Consider the following 17,618-nt stretch of genomic DNA (forward strand, 5'->3'; position numbering starts at 1 on the left):
GTTCAAATCACCTCCAATCTTCCTCAAATTTTGTATTTTGACTTATCTATATGTTTTCAATAAATCTCAACTATACCCATTGAAAAAGTTCCTTTTTTTTTTGCTTAGATTTTTGGAATATTGTATTTTTTTTTATTTCATCAACTTATTTGCTACCTCATCCATAACATTTCCTTTCCGTCTTGCATCTAATGTTGCTAATCACGCTTAAAAATATGGAAGGTGATTTTTGCATGTGATTCTTTGAAAGAAAGAACCTTTATTTATTTAATTCTTCAATTTTTATATGTACTTGACTAGTTTTAGTAAGTTTATAACTAATGGCTAGAAGTTGGTAAGTTGAGGCTTATTTAGAACATTTGCGTAAGTTTCCTGAAACTAAGCATGCACCTATTTCTATCTGTTTGCTGATCTATCGGCTAGTTGTATTTGATTTTAATAAGTCTTCCTTTGTAATCTTGCAATAGATTGACCTACAATCTATAGGTCATGTTTAAAAAGTTCGAACATAAACACAAGCTGCCCGTCTAGCTCAGTTGGTAGACCGCAAGGCTCTTAACCTTGTGGTCGTGGGTTTTAGCCCCACGGTGGGCGTTTTTAAGTTGTTGTCTCCTTTTCTGATTGAAAAGGAAGACCAACCTGCTAATTTAAAAAAAAGACAATGCTACTTTTCAGCCACATCACCTTATACAGGTTTCACGAGCTTAAGTGCATTTTTATTGGCTTTAGAGCTAGCATTCGATTATGAACTAACTATGATTGTAGAAAGTATCTCTATATTCATATTACCTGATAGCTTGTGTATTTTATAATAGAAAAACAAGAGAATGTTTTGAACATTTACGAGAGTAGGAGGAGTAATTTATTGCTGGATGAGGTCCTCTGTTCGGGTCGTGATAGATTGTACAACATTATTAATTTTATCTGCTTATCATAAATCATAGATACATTTCATTAGGGAATGCAGATATCCCACCATTCCTGACATGCCTTTATGCTTCTACAGCATTATATACAGATTCTGAGCAAAATTCCAAAACTACTTTTGATCCTGTTAGTTCTAGACTTGCTCATGGCTAGACTGATTATATTGCTTCTCCTCATAGTGAAGTTTAACATTGCTATGGCCGTTGTCCATCTCCAGAGACACATCAGTTGATTTGTTGGTTAAAACTTTCTTGTCACAGTAAATGGCATACAAGATCAGCTGCACTATTCCTAAAAACAAACCAACACCTGTTGAAATCTGCATGCAGTACAAAGCATTAATTTACTAATTGACCCCATAATTCACTTTTGTATATATGATTTATTTCAAATTTCAATAGGAGAGATGCTTACACCAATAAATGGGTCCCTCCCAAGCATGGCATAGGTAAACCAGCAGGTGCAAGATATGACAACCGCAAATGACAGGAAAAATGGCATGTACTCCACACTCTTTGTCCTGATTACTAGTCTCTGCACCAATACACTTGCCTTGAGTATAAACTAGGGGTGGATCCAATATTTTCTTCACAAAAGTCACTAAAGTTTCAATAAATACTAAATTCTGAACCTACAATATCAGAACATAAATACTGAATCCATGAAATTAGAATCTTGAATCTACCTCGTGAAAACATAAAATTAATTGAAAGTGATGATTAGAAATTTAAAGAACTTACTATGATAGACATAGGAGATGCATACATAACGATGGAGAAGATGGTGGCAGCAGTACCACAAAAGAGCTTCCTGTTTTTCCCATGAAAAACAAGCAAGGAAACAAGCGCTGCGCCAGCAAAAACGAGGAGGACTAAAAGGAGGGTTGCTAAGATTTTTCCCTTCTGTTTATTGGGTGCAAGTGCGAGAAAGATCAGCACGTAAATGAGCTCAATTGCAGCTCCAGCCCCATTTATTGTTGCTACTAGAATATTGTCTGATGTTATAAAAGGCAGACCGTACCTATTCAATTATATAGAAATAGATTTATCAGTACTCTATGACCAAACAATTGAGATCACAAAAATCATGAAGATTAGACAAATTCATTTCTTTAAATAAATTACTTAATCCCAAGGTTTGAAGGACTGCACAATTTTTGGAAAATTTAACATACTGTTTTCTTTTAGCATCGTATTCATTTTAGCAGTAGTTTTGGGGAACACAATTTTAGTAGTTATAGGTTAATAGTTACTCCCTCCAGTCCACTTTATTGATTTTTGGGCCTTTTTTTGGTGGTCCAATATTTATTTTTTTTATCAAAAAAGAATTAATTTCTTTTTTCAAAGTTGCCCTTGGAGTAAAGACTTGTGAATACTTGTTGTGTTTTCAATGAACAAATTAAGGTTAGTATGACCAATTTCATTGTTATTTAATGCTAAAAGATGAATTTCTTAATACGTGTGAAAACAGTAAAAAAAAATCAATTAAAATGTAGTAGTATAAAAGTTCAATATTTTGGAGGGTATATAAAGTTGGGTGGGTGGATATACAATGTGTACTCACTATTTTCATACATGACATAATATATATATCTGAAATAACTATACTAACATTTCAATAAGTATTAAATTCTGATCAATAATTTTAAAAGTACGATTGTGTTCAATCCTAAAATTTCAGATCCTGAATCCAATGTGTGGATGGAGACTTTTACCCCAAAATGCGCCAAACAATTAGTTGGAATTAGGGAACTGTATTATCATTACAACTAAATTTGGTGAAGAGTCACTTCAACTTAAAGAACTCAACGGCAAAAAAGACTAGTTTTTGGGTAAAGATAGTTACCATGCAGAAAGCAAGCAGTTGAGAAAGGTCATGACGTAAGGTAAGCCAGAGAATTGTTCCGTCGATCTGTTCTTGATTATCCTCTTGAATGTAAACCTAAATTCAATCAAACGAAAAGATATCAAAAATAAATAAAATCTTGACTACGTGGCGTTTCAGATATATCCCCTTTAATTAAAATAGAAAAATCGATACATGCATGGACGATCTTAAGAGAAAACTCCTTATTCTGTCTTTCCGAAACTTGTAACAATAAGAAGATAGTAATATAATAACAAGAGCTTAGCCTCTGTAAGCTGATAATATATACAATAATTTTCTTACACCATATAGTACATGTTAAAATACCTGAGTAATACTAGTAAAAAAGTTATTTATTTTGCCGGTGTATATATATAAGTTAAATCTTAATATGAACATGACCCTCTTTACAAGGAGAGGAGCACTATTTAAGGGGGAAAAAATCTAAAAAGAGTTCTTGAGAATGCTTACGTTGGTACTAAGAAGAGAAACAGAGTAGCAGCATTTCCTGTCAGCAGAAAAAAGAGAAGCAATATAATGAGAACGAGATAAACTCAACTAGAACTTAAAGAAATAAAATATGGAAATGAAAGTGATCAAACCCACATACCGAAAATCCCGAAAGTAAATTGTAGAGTGTGCACAACACCCATGTTGTGTCTTCTACTAAGCGCTGGCTCTCAGTTCTATAGAACGTCAGAACTAACCTTCTTCAATATATAGAGGCCAGACTCTGCTTTGAATATAAATCCAAATAAAATATTTAAAGACACAAAGAATAAATATTTAAATGGGAAACCCTAACCAATAATCAATCATTCAAAAGAAGACGTTGCATGTGTTTATACTTTATAGGGATATATAGATGTCATAATCACACAACTCAAGAAGTAAAGCAATGAAAAAGAAAACGAAGAAGCACTAAAATACTAAAAGTGAAGAATTAAAATTGATGATGAAATTACGCGCATAATTAGCATCAAACAATTTTACAGAGAAGATATATATAGAGAGGGAGAAACATTCATGGTCAGTAATTAACTGGATCTAACAAACGTAGACTAGCAAGTAAAACTAAGCAAACTTCCCGGATCTTAACGTAACTAAGGAAACTGCTTAACTAATTCTCAACGACCTTTCCCGCTCAATAATCATATCTCATGCAATAATAATTCTTCATTGCTGTTAACAAATTAAGTTTATGGGGTCTTTTAAGGAAAACAAGTTTTAAACTTTTACAAAGAATTTCTTTAATTCTCATATGCAATTTTATGATTCGATATGTTTAACTAGCTGGACATCAAATGAATTCGATATATATATGTGTGTGTGAATTCTTAATGTCCATGTCACTTTATTTGTATGGATCTTTATTTATTTATTTATTTGTATGTATATGCCTTCTATAAGGTTGATGTTCTTTAATCATGTTACTAATTACGGTGAGATGAATGTGATTCATCCTTCCTTATAACAAGGAGTCTCGGTTTCGAGACTCGGAAATAAAGGAACTTTTGGTAGGGAATGCTTCCGCTTTTATTGGTCTTATGGGATGCGATCTGGACTAGTTGCCAGTGGATTTTCAGATACCATATAGTTATACAAAAAAAGATTTTCTTTAATTAAGATTACAGATTTGAACCCGAAAAAAAAACAGATTTGTGATATTTATGTAGTACTTCTTATTCTTATTTGATTATCAATTAATAATAACCCACGTTGACAAATTACTAAATGAGAGAACTATAAGTCTTTTTTTTTTCTCAGCAAATAGAACTTCAAGCCGAAAATACGCGCGGTATTAAGCACAACGAATCCGAGTAATCTCACAATTTTCAAGAATTTGAAAATAATAGAACCATATCTTTACTTGCCACTGCTCATTAGTTTTAGTAAATTGTGTATTTTGTCTGTTTCAAATTTGTTGCTTCAATTTTTAATTAATTTGTTCATTGATAGACAATAGTTTGAGTAGATTACATAATTTTTCTGTTTCAGATTATGAAAATAGTCGGTACAATAACTTTGGTTCATAAACCTATGAGTCTACCCAAATTAAATTATTACATCTATTGATTAGAATTGAACTGAAACTCCAACACAATGTATATATTATACTATCCCAACGAGTGATCTAGGCTCAATTATGCAAAACAAGTTCAGTTCCACGAATATAGTAGTATAAGAATATTCGAGTTCAATATTCTCATTTTAAACAAAAAGTTTCTTCTATTCAATATGCGAAGTGACCAAAATATTCATGACAATGTAGTAAATAGAAAAATGAGTAAAAAATTAGATTAAATATGGTCAATCAATTACTTAAACACAAAGAAGAAATTCTGAAGGGAAAAGGAAAGAACAAGAGTTACCTAGAACTTTATCATTTTACTACTCTTCCCCTGGCAACGCGCCATGTGAGATGTTAGTTGGAATTTGTATAAGCAGAGACAAAGGAATATACATAGGGACTGAGATTTAGGAAGGATTATAAAGGAAAAGAAAACATAAAGGGAATACAAAAGGACAAGAAAAAAAAAAGGTAATGACGGAAAATATACAATATGATATTCGAAAAGAGATTTTGGAATGGATGGGATAAAGAAGAAAAAAGCATATATAGATAAAGGAAAGAGGAAAAGGAGAAGAAAAAGAGGAAATAGGAAAAAAGAAATTGTGGGTCACCAAAAGGCCATCACTTGACTTACAAGTAAATTCTATGTTCTGAGGCCTTAAAAGCCTTCTTTTATCTCACCTAGATTTGCATGCGCAATTCAGACGTATATCCAGAGCGCTTTTATGTGAAAATTTGATAAAAATGCTAATTTGACCTTTAAAATTGAATTTAAGTTGACTTCGGTCAATATTTTGGGTAAACGGACCCGGAGCAGTGATTTGATGGTCCCGGAGGATCCGTAGAAAAATATGGGACTTGGGCGTATGCCCGAAATTGAATTCCGAGGTCCCAAGCCCGAGAAATGAATTTTTGAAGAAAATTGTTTAACTAAAATTAAAAGAGTTTTTGAAAATTTAAATATGTCTGAATTTGATAGTATTGGGCCCGTATTTTGGTTCCGGAACCCAGTACAGGTCTTATATGGTATTTAAGTTGAGCCTGTAAAATTTGGTAAGAAACGGACTTGATATGACGTGAATCGGACCCTCGGATTTTAAAAATTGAACTTAAGAGTTCTTGAGATTTTTCTTTGATTTTGATGCTAAATTCGTTGTTAAAGATGTTAATTTGGCGATTTGATCGCACGAGTAAGTCCATATGATGTTTGAGTTAGTATGCATGTTTGGTTCGAAGCCCCGAGGGCTCGGGTGAGTTTCGGATAGGTCTCAGAGTGTTTTGGACTTAGGATTTTCTGCTGTTTTGCTGCTTCTGGTGTACTGATGTGTTGTTCTTTGCGTTCGCAATGCAGCTCGCGCGAACGTGAAGTACAAGCTGGGTTGGGGAGGGTTTTGTCCATCGCGAATGCGTAGCCACAGTCGCGAATGCGGAGCACTGGGGGGTTGCTCATCGCGAACGCGACCGGTGTCATGCGAACGCATAGTGTAAAATAGAGGTGGGCTAAGAATTTATCATTTCTTCTACGCAAACGCGTACTGTTGTCCGCGAACGCGAAGGCCAGGGGGGCTTACACTTCACGAAAACGTAGGAGATCTCGCGATCGCGTAAGCTTGAGGAAGGGTGCTCTTCGCAAACGCGAAGAAGGCCTGCCCAGTCTTTTTAAAACAAAACCAAAAACGGGGAGAACTAATTTTTTATTATATTTTCGAACTACCAAGACCTAGAGGCAATTTTGTTCACACAAATTTATCCCCAAAGTGTTGGTAATCAATTCTAAACTTTACTCTTTCAATTACCCAGCGTTTTTATCGCTTTTTAATCAAAAATCAAGAATTTTCTTGGTAGAAATTGAAAATTTGGGTAGAGTTAGGGCTTTTTGAATAATTGGAATTTAAACCTCTTTTTGGGGTCGGATTTCGAAACTAATTGCATATTCAGGTTCTTGGGTGAATTGGTGATCGAGTTTTGGTACAAACTTCGAGTTTTGACCAAGCGGGCCCGAGGTTGATTTTTGACTTTTTGGGGGATATGATAGAAAACCAATAATTAAACATTGAGTATGAATTCTTTAGCATTTATTGATGTTGTTAAATTAATTTGGGCTAGATAGAAGTAAATTGGAGGCGAATTCTAAAGGAAAAGCGGTGTTTGAGGTTTGAGTTGGCCGTGAAAGTTCGAGGTAAGTGTTTGGTCTAACCTTAGCTTCAGGAAATAGGTATTGTGCTTTATTTGCTATGTACTAGTGTAGTGTATAACATATAGGTATGGTGACGAGTATCTATACATCGTTGTCAAGCATGCCCGTGAGTCTTAAATTATAATCGTTGTGTTTCTTAATAAGTACTACAAATGCCTAAATTGTTAATTCTTCGTGTTGGGAAAGAATTATGATTATCTTCGTGGTATTTATTTATTGTTGAGCATTTGCTACAGTTGAGATTTCATTTGTGAAGTTAATTGTTGGTACAAGTTTGGTTATAGTTGATTCCCTTGCCGGGACGTATTTAATTCTTACTGTTGGTTCCCTTGCCAGGATGTGTTTATTCTTGTCGTTGATTCCCTTGCCGGGATATTGTTGTTTCCTTATTGCTCCCTTGCCGGGATTCTTTTGTGATTGGTGTTGATTTGTATACTGGGATCGGGTTGCACGCCGCAACAATATTATATGGGATCAGGTTGCACGCCACAACAAGGAGTAATAAGGGATGACGGAAGGGGTCGGGTTGCACGCCGCAACATTGATATATGATTTGGATGGGGTTGCACGCCGCAACAGTGTTGTATGATCTGGATCGGGTTGCGCGCCGCAACAATAAAGAATAAAAGTGGACATTGATTCGTTACTGTTTTCCTTATTCTTACTGATGCAAAATTTAAGATGTTTTTTTTATGTTTTTCTCCTGAGATTCTATTGGTACTTGATATTCCCCGCAGCATGTTACCCTTACCATCTTTAAATGCTAGTTTCCGTTATTATTACTTGCCGTTTATGCTTTAACTACACAGGTTTATTTGGTAGTCTTGTCCTAGCCTCGTCACAACTTCGCCGAGGTTAGGCTCGACACTTACCAGCACATCGGGTTGGTTGTGCTGATACTACACTCTGCACTGTGATCTCGGTACCGGATTTTTTGGACCTTAGTGAGGTTGCTGCCTTCAGTCCAGCGGAGACCCGAGGTAGTCCTGCAGACGTCTACAGGCCTTGACGTCCGCTTCTATCTTTTATATTCTATTTTCATTTACTTCAGAGACAGACTTGTATCGTTCTTTCCAGACCACTGTTTGTAGTATTCGTAGATGTTCCGTGATATTGTGATACCAAGTCTGGGTAGAGTAGTATTTTGTATTTTTGGCACTAGTATTTGGTTAAGTTAATAGATTTCGTCTTCCGCATTTCTTTTATTATTATTATTATTATTCCGCTGTTGATCGCATGTTAATTTGAAATTGTTAAAAATGTTAAGGAAAAAGGGTAATAAAATCTATAATACTCGGCTTTCCTAGCTTTCACGAGTAGGCGCCATCACGACTCCCGAGGGTGGGAAGTCCGGGTCATGACAAGTTGGTATCAGAGCTCTAGGTTGCTTAGGTCTCACAATTCACGGACAAGCTTGGTAGAGTCTGAGGGATCGGTACTGAGACGTCTGTGCTTACCCCTAGAGGCTACAGCGTTAGGAACAATTTCACTTCTATTTATCTTTGTCGTACGGTTTGGTTTCTCAATGCTAATTGGATTTCTACTCTGTTCTTTCGTAGATGGCGAGAACACGTGCTTCTTCATCCGCTGACCAACAGCCCGAGCCCCCATCAGCAGTTCCCACGAGGGGCAGAGGATGAGGACGAGACCGTGCTAGGGGCCGAGGTAGGGGCAGAGCTCATCCCATAGCGGCAGCACCAGCGGCAGAGCCTCAGGTAGAGTTTGATGATATAGTTCCGGCCCAGACCATTCCGGTGGGCCCAGCTCAGATCCTAGAGGGGTTCATTGCTAATCCAGTACTCGAGGATGCTCTGGTCCGTCTAGTGGACCTTATGGAGAGTGTCACCCGGGTAGGCTTACTTCCTGTATCACCAGCCGTCTCTCAGGCTGATGAGGAGCATAAACTCCCACTACCCGCACTCTGGAGCAGATGGCTCCCTAGTTTTGTACTCCAGCAGCTCAGCCAGTTGGAGCAGTTCAGCCGGGTGTGGTAGCTTAGACCGGTGATGGAGCAGCTATGTCTGGCAATGCTTTGAGGAAGTTGGACAAGTTCACCAAGTTGTTCACTACTACTTATGGTGGTACATCTTTAGAGGATCCCCAAGATTACTTAGACTGCTGTCATGTGGTTCTTCAAAACATGAGGATAGTGGAGACCAATGGGGTCGACTTTGCTGCTTTTCGTCTGTCAGGATCCGCCAAGACTTGGTAGAGGGATTATTGTTTGGCCAGGCCAGCTGGGTTGCCTGCCTTGACCTGGGATCATGTCTCTCAGCTATTTCTGGAGAAGTTTCTTCCTATCACTTAGATGGAGGACTATCGGAGACAGTTTGAGCATCTCTAGTAGGGTTCTACGACCGTCACTCAGTATGAGACGGATTCATTGCTTTGGCCCGTTATGCTCTTATTATACTTCCCACCGAGATAGAGAGAGAGGGTGAGGAGGTTCATTGAGGGACTCGCTCAGCTAATTCGATTGCATATGGCTAAGGATATTGGGAGCGAGATTTCTTTTCAGGATGCAGCCAATGTAGCCAGGAGAGTTGAGATGGTTCTATCGTAGGGGAGTGGTCAAGGGTCTGACAAGAGGCCCCATCATTCAGACATGTTCAGTGGTGCCTCATCTGGAGGCAGGGATTCTTTTGGTAGGGGACATCCTCCCAGGCCGTTTCATTCAGCACTTCAGACTTCTCATAGTGCTCCAGGTGGCAGTGGTTCTTATGTGTGTGAGCACGTGATTTTTTTCCTATATATGAATTATTCCCAAAATTCAAATAAAACAGTTTCTTTATTACTTTACAAATTTTGTGAATTTTTGTGTCGTTTTCTGGTAATTGTTGCATTTTTATCTGTGCATTCTAATTCATATGAAACATACAGAAATACATTTGCATCTAAGTTTTAATTTCATGTTTTAGTATTAATTGGGGGTTAATTTGTTTTAAAACAAAATATGAAGAAAATAACAAAAATAGTTCATTTTTGCATTTTTAATTGTTTAATTGTGAATTTGTCACGAAATAGATTTTAAACAATTTTAGGAGTTAATTGGTTTAACTTTGAAATATATTAGGACTCTATTTTACTTTTTGCATCTTTATAAAATCAGAAAAAAATACAAAAATACATAATGAAATACAAAAATAGATAAAAGAAATAAAGAGAATACAAATAAAAAGGGAGAAGTGGACTGTTACAACGAAGTGGGCCGTTCAATTCGTTTCTTCAGCCCAATTACACATCCAAAATGACCCAGCCCAGTAGCCTCTACCCGGTCCGCCCCTTTAAATAACTAAAACGACGTCGTTTGACGTCGATCGATCCGGGCCGTCGAGGTTAATCAATCCAACGGACGAGAAGCTTGGGTCGTTTAGTATATTAATGTCCAAATGTTACCCCCTACCTCGCCTCTCAGAACTCACCCCTACCCAAACCCTAGAGACGCCGCCTCTATACGCTCCGTCAAGTTCGCCGGCGACGATGACAGTAGCCACTCCGTTCCCACCCAAAATAACACCACTTGTTCCCTTTCTCCTCCTCTTCACAAATCCACCCTCTGTTTCCTTCGAATCCCACCCCATCTTGTCAAATATTGGATCGAAGTTTTTCCGACTATGACTCAAAGTAGCCCAAACACCACCAAACTTATACCATAGGACCATCACAACCTCCTCTATCAAAACCCCAAGGTCCTGACCCTCGAACGTGGCCGGAGCTGTTCGAATATTAGTTTGAACTTTTTCGGCCAAAACCCTAGTTGCACCAAATTACCCCAAATTGATACCACATGGTCCCTGGGCTTCCCTCTTGAAGAATCTGCAGTCAATAGCATCCAATTCCCACTGGAGATGATCGAATCTGGACTCTGAGAGTTGGCCGGATTTTGGAAGTTGAATCAGTGAGCTTTTGAGTTTTTCCCTTTCTTTGTTTAAATTCGTGCTTTTGATTCTGTTCTCATATTTGTTGATGTTTAGTTTAAATTGGGTTTTAATTTTTGTCAATATTGTTCTAATCTTGTATCCTGATTTGTTTTGATTAATCCTAGTTGTTTGTTTGATTTTAGTCTGTTCCAATTCCGGATTTTAGTTTGATTTTTAGTTAAGCTTTTGATAATTTGTTAATTAGTTTTATTAAGTTTTGTTTGAATTAATTTCTGGTATTCCTTTAGTTTAGGTTAATTACTAGTTGGTCCAGTTTCAGTTTAATTAATCGTCATAATTAGTTGAATTTGGTTATAGTTGATAGTTTAATTTGGTTATTGGCTCTGTGGTTATCAATTCTGATTAGATTAGCTTGCTTTAGTTTTTCCTTTGATAGTTAGTTTGGTCATTAATTCTGAGTTCAATTGCTAGATTCAATAAGAGTTTAAATTGGGATAGATTCAGAGTTTAGGAAAATGTTTGGTTATAGATGTAATTTCAGTTTAAGTTCAGGGGTAGTTTAGATATTTAGGGTTAGGTAACACATGGTAGTTGAAACTAGAATCTTCTAGGGCCTTCCAAAGTAGGACTTTAGTGTAATTTCAATAATTGTAGAGTATTAACTTGTGACACAAGTCAGAAAAAAGGAACTAATAGGCAACTGAAAATCTGAAGCTTCCCCTTAGTTTTGCCTATAAAAGGCAGTCCTTATTGCCTTGTTTGACAAGGTGGGGAGTTCCAAAATTCCCCCCCAAATACTCCTCAAAGCCTCACAGATTTGAAATTCAAATTTCAGATCCAAATACCTTCAGATCTTAGCTTTCTTCAGAAAAAAAAAAATACAAAATCTGCAAAAAAATCCAAAAAAATGCACTGCTTCACTGAAGAATTGTAGGTTAATTTCGATCTCTGTCCAATTGATTCACATCTTTGCTCAATGTTTGGTTGCTGAAGTATTCAGAGGTGTTTTGAGTTGATTTCAAGTGATTTTGGGTATGATTAAACTAGTTTGAGTTGAGGTTTTGTCTGCTGGAAGTTTCAGAGGAGTTCTGGGTTCATTCTCGAGTCTGTGTGGTTAATTTGGAGTTGCTTTGAGTTGATCTATGAGCCTTGTTTGACTTAAACGCTTCTGGATTATTGATTCTGCTTTCTGGGCTATTTGGATTGTGAATCTGCTGCTGCTGATCCTCTTCTCTTCTCGTTTATTCTAATCCCAGGTACACGCTCGAGGCTGATCTGATGTAAATATTGAATCGAAATGCTGAAATAAACTATTTCTCCTGGAACATGTGTATTCAAACTGCTATAAGAGGGTAGATAGTAGACAACTTGTACTTGCTTAGTTTTAGTTTTGATTTGTGTTTACTTTGTCTAATTGGACTGAAAAATGGACTGTATAAACTGCTACTTGATAGATTCACATGAATTTTTCGGTTTCCTATTAGGTTAACAGAATAGGTCACGTTAGTAGTAGTTAGGTTCCTGTTAGTTGTTTTTCGCAAATCTGTTTAAAAGTAATTCAGAACTGAGATAAAACATTTAGTAGTGTTTTCGTTTTCATTTAATAGGACTGTGCTGAATTGTTGCGATTATGTTAGTTTGCTAATTCAAACGTGTTAGTTTTTGGGCTTGCTTCACCATAACCATTAGTACTAGTATGAAGTGGTGTTAGCTTGTGGTTTGTTCTGCTATAGAGGTTAATTTCAGAGTAGGCAATTAGTTAGTGACGATAATTCAATCAAAAAAACAGAAGCATCAGAATGTTTGGATTTGTTTAAATTTGGAAATAGTATACTTGCAACTACATGAAATCACATACGTCTGGCAATTTAAAAAAAAGTGATTGGCTCAGTTTGTTGTTGCACTCCTAGGTTCAAATAAATTTCATAATGTGTGATTAATTGGCTGTTGACAGTTTCAGAATAAGTCCGTTAGCTTGTCAAATGCACGAACTGAGCGTGTATGCAAAAACACGCCTGGATTAGAATGTTAAGCCTGGATCGGAAGTTCAATTTGAATTTAATTGTGTATTACTCTACTGGGCTAAGCTTGAGGCCAAAAAGTATTGCTGAATTTTGAATGAGAGTCAAGGGTCCAAATATAGTAATATTTAAACTATAATTAACTAGGACCTGTGTTTTGTGATGGGAGACAAAATAAAAATAGAAAATCATAGTTGCTTTTAGGTTTACCTTTTAAATAATGAATGAGATGAGCCTCGCCAAACAAAAATACACAAATTGCGGGGCCCTCGATAAATGGTGATATTAAAATACTTAGAATTCGGGATGGGCCGTTTAGCGAATTTCACGGCCCTTCCCAAAGATAATAACGCGTTAGTCACTTTAGGCGCGCTTTTAATAATTCACCTTCTTAAATTCAGGTGTGCATTTCATGTGACCCAAATCAAATCCCAAAACGTTGAATAAAATGTGTTCAGGATGGCGGGTGCATTTCATGTGACGCGATCCAAAGACACGTTTTAAATGACGTTCAACTTTCTTTAAAAAATTAAATAAAAGCGGTTAAAAGTAAAATCGGCACATAGGTTCATCATGTAATAAAATTAGATAAATAAGCTAAATACGACAGTTGAGCGACCGTGCTAGAACCACGGAACCCGGGAATGCCTAACACCTTCTCCTGGGTTAACAAAATTCCTTACTCGGATTTCTGGTTCGCGGACTGTTAAACAGAGTCATATTTTCCTCGATTCGAGATTCAATCGGTGACTTGGGACACCATAAATCTCCCAAGTGGCGACTCTGAATTTCTTAAAATAAATCCCGTTTCAATTGTCCTTTAATTGGAAAAACTCCTTTTACCTATACCCTTTTCCGGGGTGTAGGCAAAAAGGAGGTGTGACAGCTCTGGCGACTCTGCTGGGGACCGAACCCAGAATCTCTGGTTCAGGGTTCAAGAATTCGAGCTTAAAATAATTGTTATAGTTGGCTTTATCCATTATCTGATTTTGTTACATGATTTGGGGCCTAATGTGCTAATTGATTGCTTTTACCGCTTTGATATTCCGTGAACTTTATATAAACTGTTGCGAAATCCCTCCTCTCTATGAGTCTTCTAAATCATGAAGAAGTGTGCACTTCGTATGACTTCTTTTCTGTTAAAGTCATATCCCAAATTTAGAACGAGGTTTGGATAAGTTGCAAAGCCGGCGAAGCTTCTGTATTCCTGGTACGCTGCCCCCTCTCGGCTCGAGCTGTCCGCTTGGGTAAGCCAGGTCTAGAGCAAACACCCAGGTTCTAAACCTAGAATAACTCAACTTCTTGCCGGATCCCTAGTAGGAACGCTTATTTGCATCATGTGCATTTGACTTAGGGGACTCAACACAGGGGTTGGGTTCGTCTAGGACAAGCAACCTGAAATGAAAAAGACCATCCTGATGCATCCTACTTGTTTTCTGTGCACTTATTTGTTCGGGCTTGCATGCTGACCGACTTCTGAATCTCGGGAATATCAGAAATTTGAGAAAAGCAAAAAAGAGAGGAAATAGCAGTGTAGAGAGTTAATTACCTATTTTTAGGATAAAACCAATGCCAAGTACTGTCGAAACTCTGCCGAAATTTTGAGAAAAATAAAAAGAAAATATTTTATGTTTTAATTGTTTGTTTTACTCAAAAAGCAAATATGCGTGGAAAAGAATATTTTATTTTAGTTTGTCTTGTTTTCAAAAACGGAGGAGAAAAATAGTTTGTTTGTTTGTTATAAAAGGAAAAAAAGGAAAAAAGAATCTTGTTTTCAAAAAATAGCTAGTTTCTCCGCCCGAACTACGCAGGTTTGATTCTCACCGGGTGTGAGATACGTAGGCAACCCTCATCGGGTCCAACCTCCCCTTTTGCAAAAATAGCCAAAAATGTCAAATTTTAATTTTTGTCATAAATAAGTCGGGTGATGCCATTTTTGTCAAAAATAGCCGAATGTCCCCAAAAGGGACGCCGGAAGGTCGATTTTGCATAAATAGCCACCTTTGGTCATTTTTAAGATGTCGATCGGTTAATCCACACAGCCTTAAAATCCTCGTCTCCGAAGTGCTGAAAGGCCGTGTTTGAAAAACCGGGTCCTTCATTTTAGTTTGGAAAAAAACAAAAATAGTAGTTTTGTTTTGAATCAAATAAATGTACCTTTTTCTTAATCACCTTAATAAATGTGCAGGATGAGCACAAAGGAAAATGAATCTTTCACCATACTTAATGAGGTCCCCCTCCAGCTCCACATATGGTGGAATGATATGGGAGAAGGCAACAAAGAAATAGTGGCTAGAATCCTGGGAGGTCTTGTCGGTCTACTAAATGTCAAGCCAAAGTCGGATGTCATCAAGGCCTTAATACCATTTTGGGACCCGACCCGCAATGTGTTTCGCTTTGGGGGTTTTGAGCTTACGCCCATGCTGGAGGAAGTCGCGAGTTATGCGGGGTTGAATGGAAATCTGAGGGGTCAATATTTGTTGTCACCAAGACCGGTATCTCCGCACAAATTTTTGGATTTGCTAAACATCAACCGAAGTGTTCAGAATGATGATTTGTCGGGAGGATGTTGCACTCTTCAGTTCCTGTATCAGCGTTATGGTAATCCTCGGGGTTTCGAAGAACCAAATCTGGGACTGACCCATGCTGGAAACAAAAGTAAGTGGGAAGCAAGACGAACCTTGGCGTTCATAACGACATTCCTGGGAATCGTGATTTGCCCACGAGAAGATAAGAAAATAGAGGCAGGTCTTGTGGGGATGGTTGATGTTGCGATTAAAAGGGCAGATAGCACTATAGTCCCCTTAATTTTGTAAAACATTTTCCGAGCATTGACTGTGTGCAGGGAGGGAGGAAATTTTTTCCAAGGTTGCAATTTATTACTTCAGTTGTGGATGCAAGAACATCTGTGCCACTGGGCGGGGTACATGAACTATGGGCTCACTAGGTTAAGTTGTATCGAAGAATTTGAAAAGCGAGTAAGATGTATTACATTTCCGGAAGGTACCGAAGCTTGGCTTATACGACTGAGGTCATTGACTGACGATCAAATTGAATGGGCATTTGGGTGGTTGCCCGTTACCGAGGTGCTATATATGTCAGCAGGAGAGTGTCATATTCTTTTAATGGGTGTTCGGAGTATCCAACCGTATGCTCCCCATCGGGTACTACGCCAACTGGGAAGGTTTCAAGTCATCCCCAAAGATGAAAACTTGAGCAAGCACATCATTGAGTTGAGTCCGAGAGCCACATTCTCGGAAGATAAAATTCGCAAATTATGGAACGAATGCCGGTTCCTTGAGCCTAAGACTATGGTCCGAGATCTAGCTAAAGGTGAGGTGGACCCGAAGTATAATGCGTGGTTTGGGAAAAGGTTCCAGATTCTCCAAAGGCCCGCCAAAAGAGCCCATGTCCAAAAGTTTACTAATGATTCACAAGGGCAATGGGGTTGGTTAGCAAAAGAAGAGGGTTATAGGGCAGTAATAGGCAAGCTGAAGCGACATATTAGAGACATGGAATTTGAAAATAGTTTGCAAGTTGATGCCGAGCGGGGAGAAAAGAACAAATTGGCCCAAGAAAATGAGGCGCTGAAAGCCCAAATCCGACAAATGAGGATAGATGCTGACAACCAACAAAGGAGTCGGTCGGATGAGCGGTTAATGAAAGGATTGCAAAGGGAAATCAGTGAGTGCCGGGATGATTTGAAGAAATCTGAGGATACCATAGCACAACTACAGGCACAATGGGCAAAAAGAACAAAAGAGCGCACACAGTACTTACAGCAGGCGAGGAAAGACTATGAAAAGACCATTGCCAATCTAAAAAGTAAGATGACCACCCTAGAAAGCGAGGCGGCTAAACAAGCCAAGGCTTTTGAAACCGAAAGTGAACACTGCTATGATCTAATGGCCTTGATGGAAGATGAAATACATCAGTTACAGAAACAACATCTGCGTGATTCTCGGGTTTTGAAGGCTAGAGGGGATCAAATAGAACGCCTACTCCTGGAGAAAGACCGAATAAGGGATAAGATTTTGAATATTGCTCATGCTATTACCAGGAAATGTTGGGTGTGTGAAAGCATGACCCGCACTACTTTCTTCTCGGCAGTGATGATATTTGTAAAGCAAATCATGTATGAATTGGGACAGCTGGAAAGGGGCCTTACACCTAAACCCGCGGCAAGGCCTGATGACGCCCCGTGGGCACCCAAATTTAAAGCTTTAATGTATTCGTAGGCCGAGTCTGCATTTTCTTTCTCCTTAGAGTCTGTTGTTTGTTAGAGTATGTTTTTCCTTTCGCGTCAGAGTCTATCAAAAGTTCTTGAGTTTGTATTTGGTTTGGTTTCGAGTCTGTTATTTTCCTTTCTAAAAGCGTCTAGTTTGTAATAGAATGTTTATTAATGAAAATTGAAAATTTCCAAAATTGTCTCTTTACTTTTCGCACTTATCTTCACGAACTACGCTCGGTCTGATTCGTGTGGGGTCACGATATGTAGGCAATCCTCATCGGATTCGGCTGTAACTTTAAGAGAAAAGCAAAAGAGAGGGAAGAAAATGAAAGAAAAACAGAAAAAGAAGTAAAAGAGAGGGAAAACAAGAAAGAGTGAAAATAAGAAGTCGAGGGAGTGAGAGAACCAAAATAAGCAGAAA

At 37.9% G+C, this 17,618-nt stretch overlaps 1 protein-coding gene and 1 non-coding gene across 2 annotated transcripts; one reads left to right on the forward strand and one right to left on the reverse strand.

Annotated features, from left to right (window-relative positions):
- The first annotated feature begins 521 nt into the window (after positions 1 to 521).
- Positions 522 to 594, forward strand: TRNAK-CUU (transfer RNA lysine (anticodon CUU)). Its single transcript has one exon. It is a non-coding gene; the product is annotated as a tRNA-Lys (tRNA).
- A 245-nt stretch (positions 595 to 839) lies between these two features.
- Positions 840 to 5,249, reverse strand: LOC104225662 (bidirectional sugar transporter SWEET1-like). Its single transcript, XM_009777507.2, has 7 exons — positions 5,166 to 5,249; positions 3,404 to 3,526; positions 3,265 to 3,301; positions 2,773 to 2,868; positions 1,668 to 1,947; positions 1,342 to 1,461; positions 840 to 1,246 (listed from the first exon to the last, which is right to left on the reverse strand). Exons 2-7 carry the CDS (start codon positions 3,444 to 3,446, stop codon positions 1,061 to 1,063), a joined length of 762 nt encoding a protein of 253 aa, XP_009775809.1. The 5' UTR covers positions 3,447 to 3,526; positions 5,166 to 5,249; the 3' UTR covers positions 840 to 1,060.
- Positions 5,250 to 17,618: the final 12,369 nt, after the last annotated feature.

This window comes from Nicotiana sylvestris, chromosome 6 (assembly GCF_000393655.2).
Source record: "Nicotiana sylvestris chromosome 6, ASM39365v2, whole genome shotgun sequence".
Classification (NCBI taxonomy): domain Eukaryota; kingdom Viridiplantae; phylum Streptophyta; class Magnoliopsida; order Solanales; family Solanaceae; genus Nicotiana; species Nicotiana sylvestris.

Coding starts and splice junctions, on each gene's coding strand:
- LOC104225662 (XM_009777507.2), bottom strand. CDS start 3,446: ATGGGTGTTGTGCACACTCTACAATTTACTTTCGGGATTTTCG. Junction 2,869..3,264: donor TTTCTCTTCTTAGTACCAAC/GTAAGCATTCTC, acceptor GATTGAATTTAG/GTTTACATTCAAGAGGATAA. Junction 1,462..1,667: donor CATCTCCTATGTCTATCATA/GTAAGTTCTTTA, acceptor GTATTGGTGCAG/AGACTAGTAATCAGGACAAA.